The sequence below is a fragment of the Aythya fuligula genome, chromosome 1, assembly GCF_009819795.1.
Source record: "Aythya fuligula isolate bAytFul2 chromosome 1, bAytFul2.pri, whole genome shotgun sequence".
NCBI classification, from domain to species: domain Eukaryota; kingdom Metazoa; phylum Chordata; class Aves; order Anseriformes; family Anatidae; genus Aythya; species Aythya fuligula.
In genome coordinates, this window is record NC_045559.1 from 120,501,631 (window position 1) to 120,517,325 (window position 15,695).

Here is a 15,695-nt window from a genome sequence, read left to right on the forward strand (position 1 = left end):
ATTAAGGACTGTAAATTTATTCGTAACACTGAAGATGGCCATGAAATGGATAATATTTAACTATTGCTAATGCAATAGTTAAATATTATCCATTTTGTTACTGTGTTACGTATTGAAATTATGTGTTACATATTGAAATTATTTACCATTCTGCCAACAGGAAAATATGGAAAATATTAGCTTCCTAATGATTTATTCAAGACATCATTTTGTGTAATTGCTGTTTTTTCGTCACCTGATTTTACTACAGCAAGACCTCACGAACTTATCAGATGGTTATTCCTGTAAGAGAAATAGTGTGCATTGCCTGACTTACACTATCACAAAGCAGGGGTTTTGCTTAAGTTTTTCTTGGCAGTAGCTATTTGTTCCCACTCCTGTGCTGCAATATGCTCCCATTTGCTGTCCAGCTGCAGAAGTAGATGTCCTTCAGTGGCAGCACTGAACAGGCTGGGATAAATGTCCTAAACTGGTAGATCACAGAAGGCCCTGGATGAATATTTTACAGAACCATGGTCTCTTGTTCTTATTTTACGTGGCTGTTCTGCATCACAAGACTTTCATCTAAAATGGTTTAGCTGTCAAGATGAGACTGTTTTATTTAATACGGTATATGTCTGTAATGATACTTTTGGTGAGATCACAGAATCAAAGAATATCCCGAGTTGAAAGGAACTCATAAGGATCATTGAGTCCAACTCCTGGCAACACACTGGTCTACCCAAAATCTTAGACAATGTGACTAAGTGCACAGTCCAACTCCAACAGGCTTGGTGCAGCAACTACTTCCTTGGGGAGCCTGTTCCAGTGTGCGACAATCCTCTCGGTGAAGAAACTCTTCCTAATGTCTAGCCTAAACCTCCCCTGCCTCAGCTTAACACCATTCCTGTGGGTCCTATCACTGGTCACTGAAGAGAATAGATTGGCACCTGCACGTCCACTCCCTCTCACAAGGAAGCTGTAGACCATGATGAGGTTCTCCCCTCAGCCTCCTCTTTTCCAGGCTGAACAGGCCAAGTGACCTCAGCTGCTCCTCATACATCGTCCCCTCTAGTCCCTTCACCATCTTCATAGCCCTCCTCTGGACACTCCAACTGTTTTACATCCTTTTTGTACTGTGATGCCCAGAACTGCACACAGTACTCGAGGTGACGCCGCACCAGCGCAGAGTAGAGCAGGACAATCACTTCCCTCAACTGACTAGCAATGCCATGCTTGATGCACCCCAGGATGTGGTTGGCCCTACTGGCTGCCAAGGCACACTGCTGGCTCATATTCAGCTTGCGGTCAACCATAATCCCCAGATCCCTCTCTGCAGGCCTGCTTTCCAGTGTCTCATCGCCCAGTCTGAATGTATAGCCAGGGCTGCCCAGGTGCAGTACCCGGAATTTGCTCTTGTTAAACTTCATGCAGTTGGTGATCGTCCAGCTCTCCATATGATAACATCAGATAATGATGTTGCTTGCTCTTTATTTTTCTTCAGAAATTTTAAAAACAGTTTTTTCAAAGTGCTAACTTCATTAGATAGCTCTGCTTTAGATATGAATGACCATGATGGTCATGCATTATTTATAATCCCATTTCAGGAAGGTCTTAGGAATCAAACAATGTAAAAAACAAAACACAAAAAAACAAGCAACCAACCAAGCAAACAAACAAAAAACTAGAAGTTGAACCTTAGAAAATTTCAAAAAGTCCTGAGTGTTTTCTATTAGTTTCCATGACTATTTACTACTGAACCGAGAAAAGACTGTATCCCATGTCTTTACTGTAGTCTTAGTTTAATAGAAAATGCTGGAATTGCATTTTGGGTATTTCAGCTTCTTGTTTGCATAAATTCTTGATTCTAAATTTTTGATTCATCATTAGTGTTTTTTGTTTTGTTTTGTTTTATGTTACTTTACTCCATTATCTTTCTGTCAAATAAGAGTATTTAGATAATCTGTTCTGGTTTGCTTACAGGGAATTATTTCTGGCAAAAAAACAGTTTTCTCTAGTTCTAGAAGATTTTCTCCCTCTTTTTTTTTTTCTTTTTTTTTTAAGGTTTGGTTTAGTTTTAAGGTTCATGAGTGTTTAGCAGCTTCTTTATGCTGCACAGTAGATAAATAAAATATTAAAGATATCTCATTTTCTCAAATGTTTTTATGAGCCTGCATGGGATAATGTCCTTTACTATGTACTTCACATTTTCATTTTGCTCCAGAGTAAAAATAATTTTTTTTAAGGATGGGAAATAAAACCACATACAAATTTTGTATATATATATATATATACATAGAAATATATATATATGTATTGTTACATTATATCTTGTAGAACTGGAGAGGGCTTCCTTCTATTTCTTTGAAGAGGTGAATAAATTAGAGAATTGGAAGTGTTAGAGTACTTGCAGAACCTTGGCTGTGTATTATATGAGATTCTTTAAGATTCCACTTTGAAAATTCATGGTGAAAGACGTGACAGAAGGGAATCACAACTTTCATGAAATCACTAATATAAAGACTGATGAATAGCTTCAGAGATGGGTATTACAAAATAAGCGAAACAAATTTTTGTAAAAAAAAAAAAAAAAACACACAACAGAATATAATATAGTTATAAACACTGCAGTTGATACTGAGGAGATTTTTATGGGAAATGCATGCAATTTTATCTAGACCATTTGTTCCAGGCAATAAGTCTCTATTGAAATGATCTCATAGGTTGTATTCATTGCCTTTCTTCTTTCACAGTGGTGCAATGAAGAGTGGGATTTCTCCTGATGGACAGGAGATGGACATTGTAATATATCCAGTGGGATTTGGTATTGTTGAGATAATTGTATTCTCATTTCATTTCTGTTTCAGGAAAAAAACAAACAAACAAACAGAAAATCCATTCACACACACAGAAAAATGGAAAGCCTAGTTTAGTTACAGTTTGGGTTGAGGACTTGCTATATCTTTATATATATATATATATATATATATATATATATCAGAATCGATATTAATACTTTATGCTCATCATTTGGACTTCAATCCACAAATATTATTTTGGCAAAACAAAGTTTAGAATAATAATAAATAGGTCTGGATGTGTGTGTATGCTGTGAGCATGGGGAATTTAGAAACACTGCCTATAGTGAGACCAAAAATGTGTTAGATTTTAGACAGATAAAATTAGGTAACAAGGATTCCACTGCAGGAGTTTAACTGAATTCTCATGATTGACATCCACAAGTTGCAAGAACAGTATAGGCAATTGTTATCCTAAAATACGTTAAGATGCTTTCTTGTGGAGGAAAATGCTGATACATCATTAAAAGTAAAATCTATCTCAGAAAAAGTTATTGAAAAGTAATATTTCATTACTAGTAATCTGGAAAAGTGAAATAGGAAAACTATTGTTTCACTGAACTTTAAAGCGCTTTTAAAATATAATATTTAGTAGCCAAATTGGAAAGCCACTAACTTGATAAAATTGACATCTAAAATCCTGCTTGAACTCTTAGTCCTTCCTGCAAATAGTAGAGAACTGCATTAGCTAAAAATGGAAAAAAAAATGTTGTCATTGTTTTAATGATTCTAAAGTTATTATTGGCAAACTTTCAGGACAAGAGTTTTGTGCAGTGTGCTGGAGTTTGCTATAACAGCAAATCTTATGTTTTGACCTGTTCTGTGATGTTCCTCACTACTATTGAAAATACCAGTTCTTGTATATAGCTGCCTGACATCAGAAAAAATGTTTTTTAATTTAAAGGAGAAAATTGGTATTTATAGAAGTGAATCATTACATCAAAATACTGAATTCCATTTCATATTTTTTAAATAACAATGCAAATTAAGAGTTGTATACTTTATCATATCTGAGCAATACAATACATGTATAATGTCTGCATTGGAGTGATGAGTTTAAATGTTTTCTATTCTAAAATAGAAGTGGTTCGGATTAAATGAGTCACAGACTATGCAAATATAACTAAGGGAATTAAAAGTTTTAAAAAGCTATTTCAATAGACCAGCTGTTAACAATGGTGTTGAGATGAAAAATGCCTGTTTTCTGTGTTTGCAAGCATGTATTATAATTGCTTTCTGTGTGCATACAATACACCAGAGGGAAAAAAAAAGGTTGTCTTCCATGGTAGCAAGTCTTGGCTTTTGTAAGTCTGCAGTTGTACATTATAAATCAGATCAGGCAGGATTTTGAAAAGAAGAAAGTGCACCATACAGTATGCCCACAAGAGAGAGACCTTAAGTGGACCTGATTTGTGTATGTTATGATGTCTTGCTGACAATACAAGTTTTTCAAGTAACTTTCTGTTGATAACTACAAAATTAAGTTAAAATAAGCAGTGCATTCTGCCAAGCACTGCTTTATGAAAATGTAAGCAAGCTTGCACTTTGATTCTCTCCTTTGTCAAAATCGCTTTTTGGACAGTTATATCATTTTCCAGTACAGTTCCTTCTGAAACACTGGAGACATAAAGGAGATAAAAATAGGTGTTACATTTTTGAGCTTTTATGTACTTTATTGTTATGTCATACAAGTTTGAAAATTTTCAATGAATTAGCCATGTTATTTGTCTGTACTTTTCTCAATGACTGTAGAGGAAACTATTGTTGAGGGAGTATTGCACAGGGAGTATCTCTACTAATGAGCTGGTGTGCATTCCAGATGTTGTCTATTTAATGGCAGCTGTAATGTTGTTGTAAGAAGCACAGTGCAATAAAATTCAGCTTTAACGTAGAAGAGAGATTCATCTTCTAAGCTTTTAACAGATGTCTTAAACAGAACATTTTACTTGAAAAGAAGCATTTAACACATGAACACAAGCCATAAAAGGGAATGCTGTTTTCCTACTGTGTTTCTGAAATTAGATTTTGGGTTAAGTACAATGGTTTGTATGTTGATCTCTAAATACACACATTTAAATTTTCTTGTCCATTTAGGTTTTCACGTGACCTAGAACTCAAGAGAGACTCAAATGTTACACAACTAAAGAAATGACCTAGATACCATAAATTTTTGTAAGAGTATATTTAATTCTTCTAAAGTTATCTTCTTCCACAGTTCTTGGAAAAATCTGGAGCTGATGTACTGGGTCTGTTGCAACCTGTTGCAAAACAGCCATTAACTTCAGCAAGGCTAGGTCCTCTACCAAACATCTTCTGTCAACAAAACAATTAATGGAGTGCAAAATGATTTTATTTCTTTCCTTTTTCTTCCCCACTGAATGTAGTTTTTGACAGTTTGCCTCCAGCACACTATAAAGAGACAGTGACTACTATACTTTCATGGATCCAGCAGTCAGAAACTAAACTCTCCATACCTCAGGTTGCAGTTGCTGAATATGAAATCATGGAGCAGAGACTCAGGGAGCTCAAGGTGAGTGTTCAGACTGTGGAAAGAATGTCTCAAAAGAAAAATTAAGAGTAACAGAATCATAAATTGTCATGAGTTGAAGCTTGTCAGCTGTTGAAGCCTGTGGATCTTGAGCGATTTATACCCAAGGGCTGCAGAAGACAGTGGATACTTGCTTCTGTCATTTCCTAAAAGTTAAAGGAGTGAAAATATTATTCATCATTGAAACCAATTATATAAAATATTGAGTATGTTAAGGAAAAGCCTTTGTTTGTCCTCATGATATATAGAATATTCCTTTGATGATAGCTCTAGTCATTAAGAATAGATTTAGCTCATTTCATTTTCTGGTGTTCACATGAAAACATACGTACTTTGCAAAATGCAGCATGTGCATCATCAGATTTCCTGTCAGGTTTACAAGCAGACACAAATATGGGACAAGTTTTGCCACCGGGTACAAACTTTACCTTCATTTCAATGTCTGATACTGCCTTACAGTCAAGTGGCTAATAAGCATGCTGTTTGATGGAACTAGCAATGCACATACAGAAATAGAAAGTAAAATATACAAAGAAAAAGTTAGATGCAGCAAATATTGGTAAGAATTTGGAAAGTTTTAACAAGTTATAAAAGACTTTAAATCATAAAAGCAATTCTAAGTTTATTATTTTTCTCCATGTATAGTTTGATTCTTTTAAAGTGTAGTCATTAGGACCATAGTAAATTCCTATCTCAAGTTAGTGAAGTGTATGTGGATCAGCTCCATTAACAAGTATAAACAAGTCTGGTTATATTATCAGTTAAACTAAAGATTCTGCAATGTAGTTTGTGTGAGAAAAGCAATTCCAAATAGCCTAGTAGTATATCATTGGAAGTTTTAACAAAGATGTTTTAGCATTTAGAGTTTTCAGTCCTTGCTCCAGCAGTCTCTCTTATGGCTGTGAAAAATTTGTTCAGAATTGTCCAATACATGAATTGAAATACTATTTGCTGGTTATATCATAGGCTCTACAAAGTTCTCTGCAAGAGCAGCAAAAAGGCCTGAACTATCTCAATACCACTGTGGAAGACTTGTCCAGGAAAGCCCCTGCAGAAGTCAGCCAGAAATATCGGTCAGAGATTGAGGTGATCGTTGGCCGCTGGAAGAAATTGTCATCACAGCTGGGGGAACATTGCCAGAAACTTGAGGAGCTTATGACTAAACTCCAGCGATTCCAGGTTAACCAACCTTTTTCAGCTTCAGCTATTGTTGTGGCTTTTGGCCATAGGAAATGCATAGAATGTATTTATACACCTCAAGAAAATAACAATAAAATTAAGTATCAAAGGAGCACATGAAGCTAACGTATTAAAATGGTCACTTGATTTTGGTGGGTCCAAGATTTGACTTTAAGTTCCAATTTTGTGTCTGTTTCTGCCCATGTATTCTAATGGTAAAACTTAACTTTGATTTCAATGAAATTGTTACTAATATTCCTCTACTTACTTTTTCAATGTAGCTGAAGTACTTTTTTTTATGCAGCTGAAGTAGCTTTAACCATATTGACTTTAATAGATTCATTTACATGGTTAACATCATTTGTTGTATGGTAGTATTTTGGCAGCGGTTGCCAAAAATTGGAAGTGTACATGACTTAGAGAATTATTTGATTTTTAGGTATTCAGAATGACAGCATTGGACCCGTATATATATATATAGTATATATGGTGTATATATATATGTTATATATATGTGTTAGATACATATGTGTGTTATTCAAGCTGTATATATATATACATATGTACCATATATATATATGTACCATATATATATATGTACCATATATATACGCTGTATATATGTGTGTGTATATATATAGCTGTATATATATGCCGTGTATATACATATTTACAAGCTTTGAAATAGATCAACTTTTAATATATTCTTCTTTTGTTTACATATAATTTCAAGGGACATGTTTCAAAGCAATTCAAATTAACTGGTCACAAAAATTGAAAAAGTTATTTATATGGTTTGGGGTATGTTTTTCTCTCATCTTCCTTTCCCTCTCCCCCGTAAGAACTCTTACATAGTCATAGAGGATATGGCAAAGAAAATTCTGAAGGCTGAAGTCCTGCAGACATACCCAAAACCATATCCTCAAAGTTTGTCTCTCCTCAGTGTTCTCTTTTCTATATTTCTTCTATTTACAATACCAAATATTTCAGTCCTTGTCCTTGGTTTGCTGGTAATAAAGCATGATGCATGAGTAGTTCCATGTTATGAATAATAATAAAAGAGCATATGAGCTGAAATTGTTTAATTCAATTGATTGCTTAATTCAATAGAGTTGTAAAGGTATTCTTACACTTCTGCTTTTGTGCAGAAAAAAAATCAGAGTAGAAATAAATGCTCATTATTTGTTACTTTTTAAGTGTTTAGATAAGCAAAATGAACATAAAAAGAAAAAAGGAGGGAGACATCTTACCATTTATAATTTAGCTACTGTGCTATAGTAACTCCAAATTATAACTTGTTTCCATAGCTACATCTCTAAAGTTCAAGGCTGGCCATGCATTGGGGTTTAACAGTGTGGTCGGTTAGCAGCCAGATGCCCACTCAGCTGCTCTCTCACTCACCCTCCTCAAAAGGACATGTGGACAAAATAGGATAGAAAGTTCTTGAGATAAAGACAGGGAGATCACTCACCAGTTACTCTCAGGGACAAAACAAACATGTCAGTAAAAATAGTTTTGGGTAGTGAGAAATGAAAATTAAACTTAAAACAACACCTTCCACTCTGCACCCCTGGCTTTTTCCTAAAATAAATTGATAAAATCGGTGTTGATAGATAAAATGCATTTCCAGTCTAATTCAAAATTCAGGCTATACATTTGATCTTCATTGCTAGTTGGAGACTGATTCTTTTTAAAATAAATTCCATCAGATCTATATTTTGCAGCACTAATGAATTATATTTTAAGTATTCATGTAAAGGTATTAAATTTTCATCATGAAATATGATTCTGAACTATTTTTACTAAGTGATAATTGAATGCACAGTAGAGACCTCAAATTTGTTTTGTTAATTGCCATTCCGAACTATACCAATAATTTCTGTATGATTATTTTTATTATTTCAATTCATTTTCCATGGTAGCCTGTTGTTATTAGATATATCAAGCACATTTGGAAAATGATTCCTTTCGTTATCTACCATGTAATAGTTGTTAAAGCATTTTGGACACATTTTAAGGTACAGTCTGTGTTCTAATGAAATATCCTTTTTTATGTTTTAATTTAATTTTGCTTTCAGCTTATAATAGTGATATATACTTCACTGTTAACAAAAACAATTTGATGAACAAATACATTTTAATTTCCCTTTGAATTATTTGCCATTTGTCATTTTTATTTTAATTTGCATCTGTTTACCTAAGGTAGCGTTTTAAGGTAATTTTAAGTGACTTTTTTTTTTAAAGGACAGTTTAAATTTCTCATTGACTGCAAGATTAAATAAAGTCTTTCATCTCTAGGATTGAGCAAAGCTGGGTATGGTTCTCCTGTCAGATCATCAAATCTCATTCTACCTTTTATGGTTTTAGGTTATCTATGTAATGCTTCCTTGTAGAGTTTTTGGATAAGGAACTTTTGTAGAGTTCCTTATTTGCAAGCATTTGATGTTTGTTCAACTTTTTCTTTCTTTTTTTTTTTTTTTTTTTTTAAATTAATTGCAAGGCTTAATCAGTAATTTGCTTCCCATATATTTTAATTACAAATATTCTAGTGCTATAGATAGTGAATGAGACACAGTTTCTGAAATCCTCTTTTCGATTCCGTCATTGAGTCATTTCCATGATTTCAGTTTCTGGAGTGAATTTGTTTTTGTTTCCATGACAAGTTTTTTATTCTGAGTAGTGAAGGAACTTTTTTTGTGTTGTGTTCTGGTAGGGAAATAGGCAATAGAACACACAACTTCAAAATGAGCCTGAAATTTAAACTGAACCACAGGAGGTTTTGATAGGTTAGCCTGAATTAATTGCCAAGTAGATGTATTAGTAGTCTGAAGCCATACATGGACCTAATGAACACACGTGCAGCATTTGTGTTTACTAATGATACCCAGAAGGCATAAACTTGAGAGACAGAAAGTTGCCCACTTGTAGACACATTGAACTTGGGCAGAAATATTCAGATTGCAGGAGTCCCAAATAAAATTGGTTTTGCTTGTTTGTATTTGCATTTTTCAGAGTACTTTCAAACAGACCAATAATAGCAAAATTAAATTGCAGTGAGTTTTAGTCGTAGTGCCAGAATGAATTAAACTATTGCCAGTTACTGATATTCTGTGATATGCCATAAAATGCCTTTGTAATATACAGAATGACACTAAAACACTGAAGAAGTGGATGGCTGAAGTGGATGTTTTTCTAAAGGAAGAATGGCCTGCCCTTGGTGATTCAGAAGCGCTGGAAAAGCAACTTGAACAGTGTACAGTAAGTATTACCTGTCTGCTTGACAACTATTTCTTCTTTACATGCTTAGCTTATATAGAATTTACACAAATAATTACAATTCCAAAAAATAAATTCATGTTGTAAGGGGGTTGTCTTTTGCAGTATATTTGAACCTGATTTCCTGTGCCTGAAGGAAAGTTCTATTAAAACGTGGGAAACTTAAATACAGAGAGAAAGTATACAGGGACTGTATCAGTATATATTCATAGCAGGAGCAAAACATTGAACAAGAGGGGACGTGCACAGAATAATAAGTTAGTAGCCTCTTAAAATAGTTGTTTGTTTAGTTTGTTGAGCTTACAAACATTGCATGTGTATTTGCTATGTGCTGTATGATCTGTGTCAGAAGATCTTTTTCTGCATCTACTATTTATACATGATTTACAGACTTTTCTAACTGAACTGAAACAACTTGCAGGTATTGCAAATCATATCCATTTTTCTCACTAAACTTAGAAGTTCCAGGATTTTCTCCCTGTGGAGTTTTAAAGCATCATGAAGTAATGATACATCCTTCATAGGGTTTACAATTTTTTCTGCCTGCCCCAACAGAGTGTGTAAGAGTAGTGAATCTTGTAACCCATAATAATCCCTGACTATGTTCAATGGAATTTACAAGTTCTGTAAATGTTCTGGCAGGATGTGTAAATATTATGAAAGATATATACTGATCTTACAGAACTGCAAGCTCCTCAGCATTACTCCGCTACCCCTTATTTAAATAAAAATTGTTATAAATTGTATGGAACAACTCTTACCTTTTACAGAGTTGTGAATTACATGCAGCTGGTTTAGTTGCATAAATATTAGCCTCTAATGTCAATTGAATAAGAAAATTACCAAAATCGTCATCACCATTTGCACTATTACACTTGGAACTTTTTCTGCTATATAGTAAACCCAGGTAACATCTGAAGGACTAAAGAATGCCTTACAAAGTAAAATTGAAGGTGGCAAGTTAGAACTACCTCAGGTTTTAAATAATATTCAACTGCAATAAAATTCTAATAACTAGAAATAACTTGAGGACATCACTGTTCAGATCATTCTAAGGAAACTATCAGGTGAATTATCAACCCAAGGGTAATGCGTAGTTAGTAAGATAGCTTAAAATAGTAAGTAAGATAGCTTAAAGTAATTTTCCACCATTATAATAGAATGTTCTTTCACAAATACAAATAAACGATCTAGACATTGTAATAGATATACATTGTGCGTAAAATTATATATAGTGTATATGCATATATATACACTATATGTATGTATATGTAATGTGTAGTATATGTATATTTAAAACCTTATATTCCATATTTTGCAAATGTACTTTATGTGATACAGAATAGCTTACTACATTATGGTTGCTCATTCATTTTTATTTATTTTCATAGTGAAGCCTGTAAATTGTGCTTATTTGGTTGGAGATCTGGACATGTCAAAATCTCACGTAGAAACATTTTGTTAAGAATAGTATACATGTAAATGCACAATTGTGTGAAAGCTGTTTGCCTGATCTTCTGTTATTCCTTTAGGCTTTAGTAAATGATATCCAGACAATCCAGCCTAGCTTGAACAGTGTTAATGAGGTTGGGAAGAAAATGAAGAGTGAAGCAGAGCCAGAATTTGCTTCCAGAATAGAGACAGAACTAAAAGAGCTCAATGTTCAATGGGAACATATTTGCCAACAGGTAACAAGTCTCCTTCTGTGACTGGTTCTTTTTTAATTAATAATCAGATTTCTCATTGGCAGAATTTGTCCTTCTATGCATATCCAGTAGATAGATTTAGAGGAAACCAAAGAAAATCCAAGATGGTGATTAATGCTTTGAGATATATGAAATATCTCAAGTTTTTTGTACAGATGCTAAGGAATGTAAGGGTCTCAGTTATTTTGAAATAAGAAATGAAACTTTCTGAAAGATGGAATTCAGAAGATATGCTATGCTCCTTACAGACAGAGAAATAGAGACTATATAAATTACTATACATGTGCAAAATACCATTCTTACACTTTTCTGAGAAACACAGTTATAAAAAGTTGATCTTGGAAATCTCTAAGACATTTTATTGACCCTGTTCTGTAGTCTTTCCCATTTGACAAGTGTAAAGTTTTTAATTGCTTTTTTTTGGTAATATTAATATACCAGATATCTTTGCACTTCTTTGAAAGAAAATTCAAATATAGCCTTGTAAGTTTACAAGTCTGCTACAGTTTTATTCTGACTTCCCTGATAACTTTTTTGTGTAATAGTTCCGTTCAACACACTGCACAAATTAATGCGTCTCAATAAGCATTTCTCATACAACTTCTTCAGTAACAGCTATTAAAACATGTGAGAACTAGTAAATATAAAAATCAGATTGGATTGTGCTGATTTCTTGAAAGGATTTTGAAAAGTCAGCTTGAGTTAATATACATGCAATTAATACAATTGTGAGAGCTAACAGTCAGTATTCAGATACTTTTGTAGATGATAGAAGATTACTTTCTCTTCTGGTACTGTAACTGAGAAAGAGGCAATTTTGCAGGACCCCATGTTCTGCTTTCACACTTGTTGGATGTGACCTTCTTCTTATTACCCTGTTTTGCCCTGTAAAACAACATTTGTGTAGAACAACTTTTAACAGACAGTACTCAAGGATGGGTAACCAAACCAGTAACAGTCAGAAACTTAGGCCAAATACTAAAGCACTTTCCTCCTGATTATACTGATGCTAAGTAGCATCACTGCTCACGATATTGGTGTGATCACCTCTGCATACCCAATTCTGAAAATGACACCGTGGCAACTAGCTATTTTTGTTGCAAACTTCTTTATACTGAGAAAGATGGCTCAGTCACTGCTGTTAGTTATGGACAATTTTGGTAGGCTGATGCACAATTCTATAAATGGCAATATAGTACAAGTTATATGACCTCAATATAGTGATAATGATTGGCAAAGGATTTAATGAAAGTTTTGTTTGTTTGTTTGTTTTGTTTTGTTTTGTTTTTTCACTCTAAGGTAAATATTTTTCTCCAGTAGAAATTTCCTTTTTTACTTACGTCTCTTTAGGATATACACTTTTCTGAGGCATCCAGTAATGACTTGATCAGCAAGAGTAAACTATGCATATTGTTTGTTTTATTCTCTAACTGGTCGCATTCAAACTGGCTAAAAGGTCATCTGAGACTCAAGGCGCTCTAGTTTCATCCTTGGGTGTACTTTCATACTTTCAAGGGTGTACTGTCTAATTTACAGCTCTAAGCATAGGATTGAAATTGATTCTTTTCAGGATAAAGTACTGTTAATTTTGTTCAGTAGTCTTGCTTCACATGTTTTCTTTCTTAAAGGCCTATGCTAAGAAGGCAGCATTAAAAGGTGGTTTGGATAAGACTGTGAGCCTCAGAAAGGATTTGTCAGAGATGCATGAATGGATAACACAGGCTGAAGAAGAATATCTGGAAAGAGATTTTGAGTATAAAACACCGGATGAATTACAGAAAGCTGTTGAGGAACTGAAGGTAAAAGATGAACAAAGACCTTGAAAAGTTTTTAAAGTTCATTTTGAAGCTTCTGACATAACAAAAGTCTACTCTTTGATATAGAAAAGCGCCTTTTGATATCTACTTGTTAGCCTGAAATTTAAAGCAGTAGGTGTCTTCAAGTAATTTCTGTTTGGAATATGTTTGAAGATATTTAAACTGTCACAGTACTTCTTAGCTAGTTTGTTGTTGTTGTTGTTTTATTGGATACTTGAGTAAGTAACATCATGTTACTTAAAAAGAAATTCCCAAGAATCAGATGTTAGCAGCAGTTAAGTGATAGAGTGAAATTAGTTTTATGTTTTGTTTATGGGAGAGGAAGGGAGAGAGAGAATTAATGATTTAGGACGTCAGGATGCATTTTGGTATATACTGTTAATTTCTTTAAAAATGGTATATTTTGTCTCAAATAATGTTTCTTTCTTGTGGGATGAATGTGGTCTTCGGACAAACACAATAATTTGTAATTAATGCTCAAGAATACTCTTGCTCAATCACTGGATGTGGGCTTGATTTTTATTTTATAGGTGAATTGTTTGGTCTATACTATTCAGGAATGCAGATTACATGGCCTAAATGATTAAACCCGGTCAAATGAATTTGCAACACAACAGATTTTTTCATCTGCAGTTTGTAAAGTTTTATGGCAAAGGTATTTGGAACATTTCTTGGGAAAAAATAAAAAAATTAAAAAAATAATTTAAAAATCACTTTTCTGAAAACTCTAGAAAACTAAGTAGTTGTACAAAGGTATATTGTAAATGTCAGAAATGTAAATTGCAATGAGTACTGTGTATTGCCAAAAAATGAAAAAAATGTTTTTTTTGGATGCATTCAAGATCACAGCAGAAAGTCTGGGAATTAATTAGCTGTTGGATGTGTCTTTTTTGTTTGTTCATTTGTTTGTTTGTTTTTCCTTGTGACAGATGATTGTGAAGGAGTTATTTGAAATCTGCTTCCTTCTCAAACCTATTTATTTATTTATTATTTTTACAGAGAGCAAAGGAGGAGGCCATGCAGAAAGAAGTGAAAGTGAAGCTTATTACTGATTCTGTGAATAATTTTATAGCAAAGGCTCCACCTGCAGCTCATGAAGCTTTGAAAAAGGAACTTGATGTTCTAATTACCAACTACCAGCGACTATGCAGCAGACTGAATGGAAAGTGCAAAACTCTGGAGGTTGGATATCTTGTCTATCATTACATTTATAGCCATTCTAGCCCCAGAACTAAGGTAGAGAATGAAGGTGTATTATTGTATGGGATCATGAGTAGCCCAAGGCTTTCCTGAGTGTATGAGTCATATACTAAATACCACATGTTTTGAGAATCGTATGTGCTAGAGAGTCAAATTAAAGAAATGTCTCAGGCATGGTTCATAGATGGGAGACAGAAATAGCTGCTCAGGGTTTTTATCCCTTCTGAGATGAAGCCAAGCATCTGGCTTCTGTAGCAACCCTCTGATGTTGTCTTGACTAGCTGCTCTAGGCTTCTTTCTTCCATGGCTAAGGATTTTGATTAAATGTCCCCGAAGCAGGACAGGTGGTATAATATCAGTACAGGAACAGCATGTGATCTGCTCACAATCTGAATATATCTCATGCATTTTGAGTTGACCCAGCCATTTTGGCCAGCTCCATTAAAGATTCTTGCCCTAGGAGTGTTTGTATTTTACACGGCGGTCATGGTGACTTACGTAAGTATTTTATTGTGAACAAATCGCACTAGCTAACTTTGTTGAGGACAATAATAAACTTGGGTAAAATTTATCTCATCTAAATTTTGCTTTATCTCATCTAAATTTAGATCTGTAGTCTAAGCTGGTAATCTGTTTGCCCCAATCAATGATGACATTATTATATGATGATATCCTTCTATAACCTCTTCCTAGGCCAGACGCTTACATTTCTTATGATCTAGGTTAGGTGAGATGGATTGTGTTTTGGGAAACTTGACCTACAGTCTGCCAAATGTATCCCGATAAAATTGTTATAACTTCTACTAACAAAACAGGAAAAAATAAAAGATGATTTATGGATATTTAAATATTTTGCTTATAATATAAAGTGCCATTTTTATCTGCTTATTTAAGGATCTTCGGGTACTGGAAAATGTTAAATGTTAAACAGTAGGAGAATAAGAACACAATTTAATCTTACAATATTGTGTTTTGTACTCTAGCATTTAAGTTGTCTATAAATCTGTTATGATTTAACTCATCAGGCAGCTACGCACTACAGAGTCAAGTCATTTGCTCACTCCCCCTGCAGTGGTATGGGGGAGAGAATTGGGGAGAAAAAAAAAAGTAAAACTTGTGAGTTGAGATAAGA

The 15,695-nt window shown here is 34.0% G+C and overlaps 1 protein-coding gene across 9 annotated transcripts in view; it reads left to right on the forward strand.

Moving 5' to 3' along the window:
* The window catches only part of DMD (dystrophin), a 958,404-nt gene that overhangs the window by 233,658 nt on the left and 709,051 nt on the right, over positions 1 to 15,695 (forward strand). For all 9 annotated transcript variants that reach the window (XM_032193124.1, XM_032193145.1, XM_032193154.1 and 6 more), the window contains 6 exons: positions 5,222 to 5,367; positions 6,352 to 6,564; positions 9,709 to 9,822; positions 11,373 to 11,528; positions 13,175 to 13,345; positions 14,363 to 14,545. In XM_032193124.1, coding sequence (XP_032049015.1) covers positions 5,222 to 5,367; positions 6,352 to 6,564; positions 9,709 to 9,822; positions 11,373 to 11,528; positions 13,175 to 13,345; positions 14,363 to 14,545 — 983 coding nt within the window. The remainder of the gene's footprint in view (positions 1 to 5,221; positions 5,368 to 6,351; positions 6,565 to 9,708; positions 9,823 to 11,372; positions 11,529 to 13,174; positions 13,346 to 14,362; positions 14,546 to 15,695) is intronic.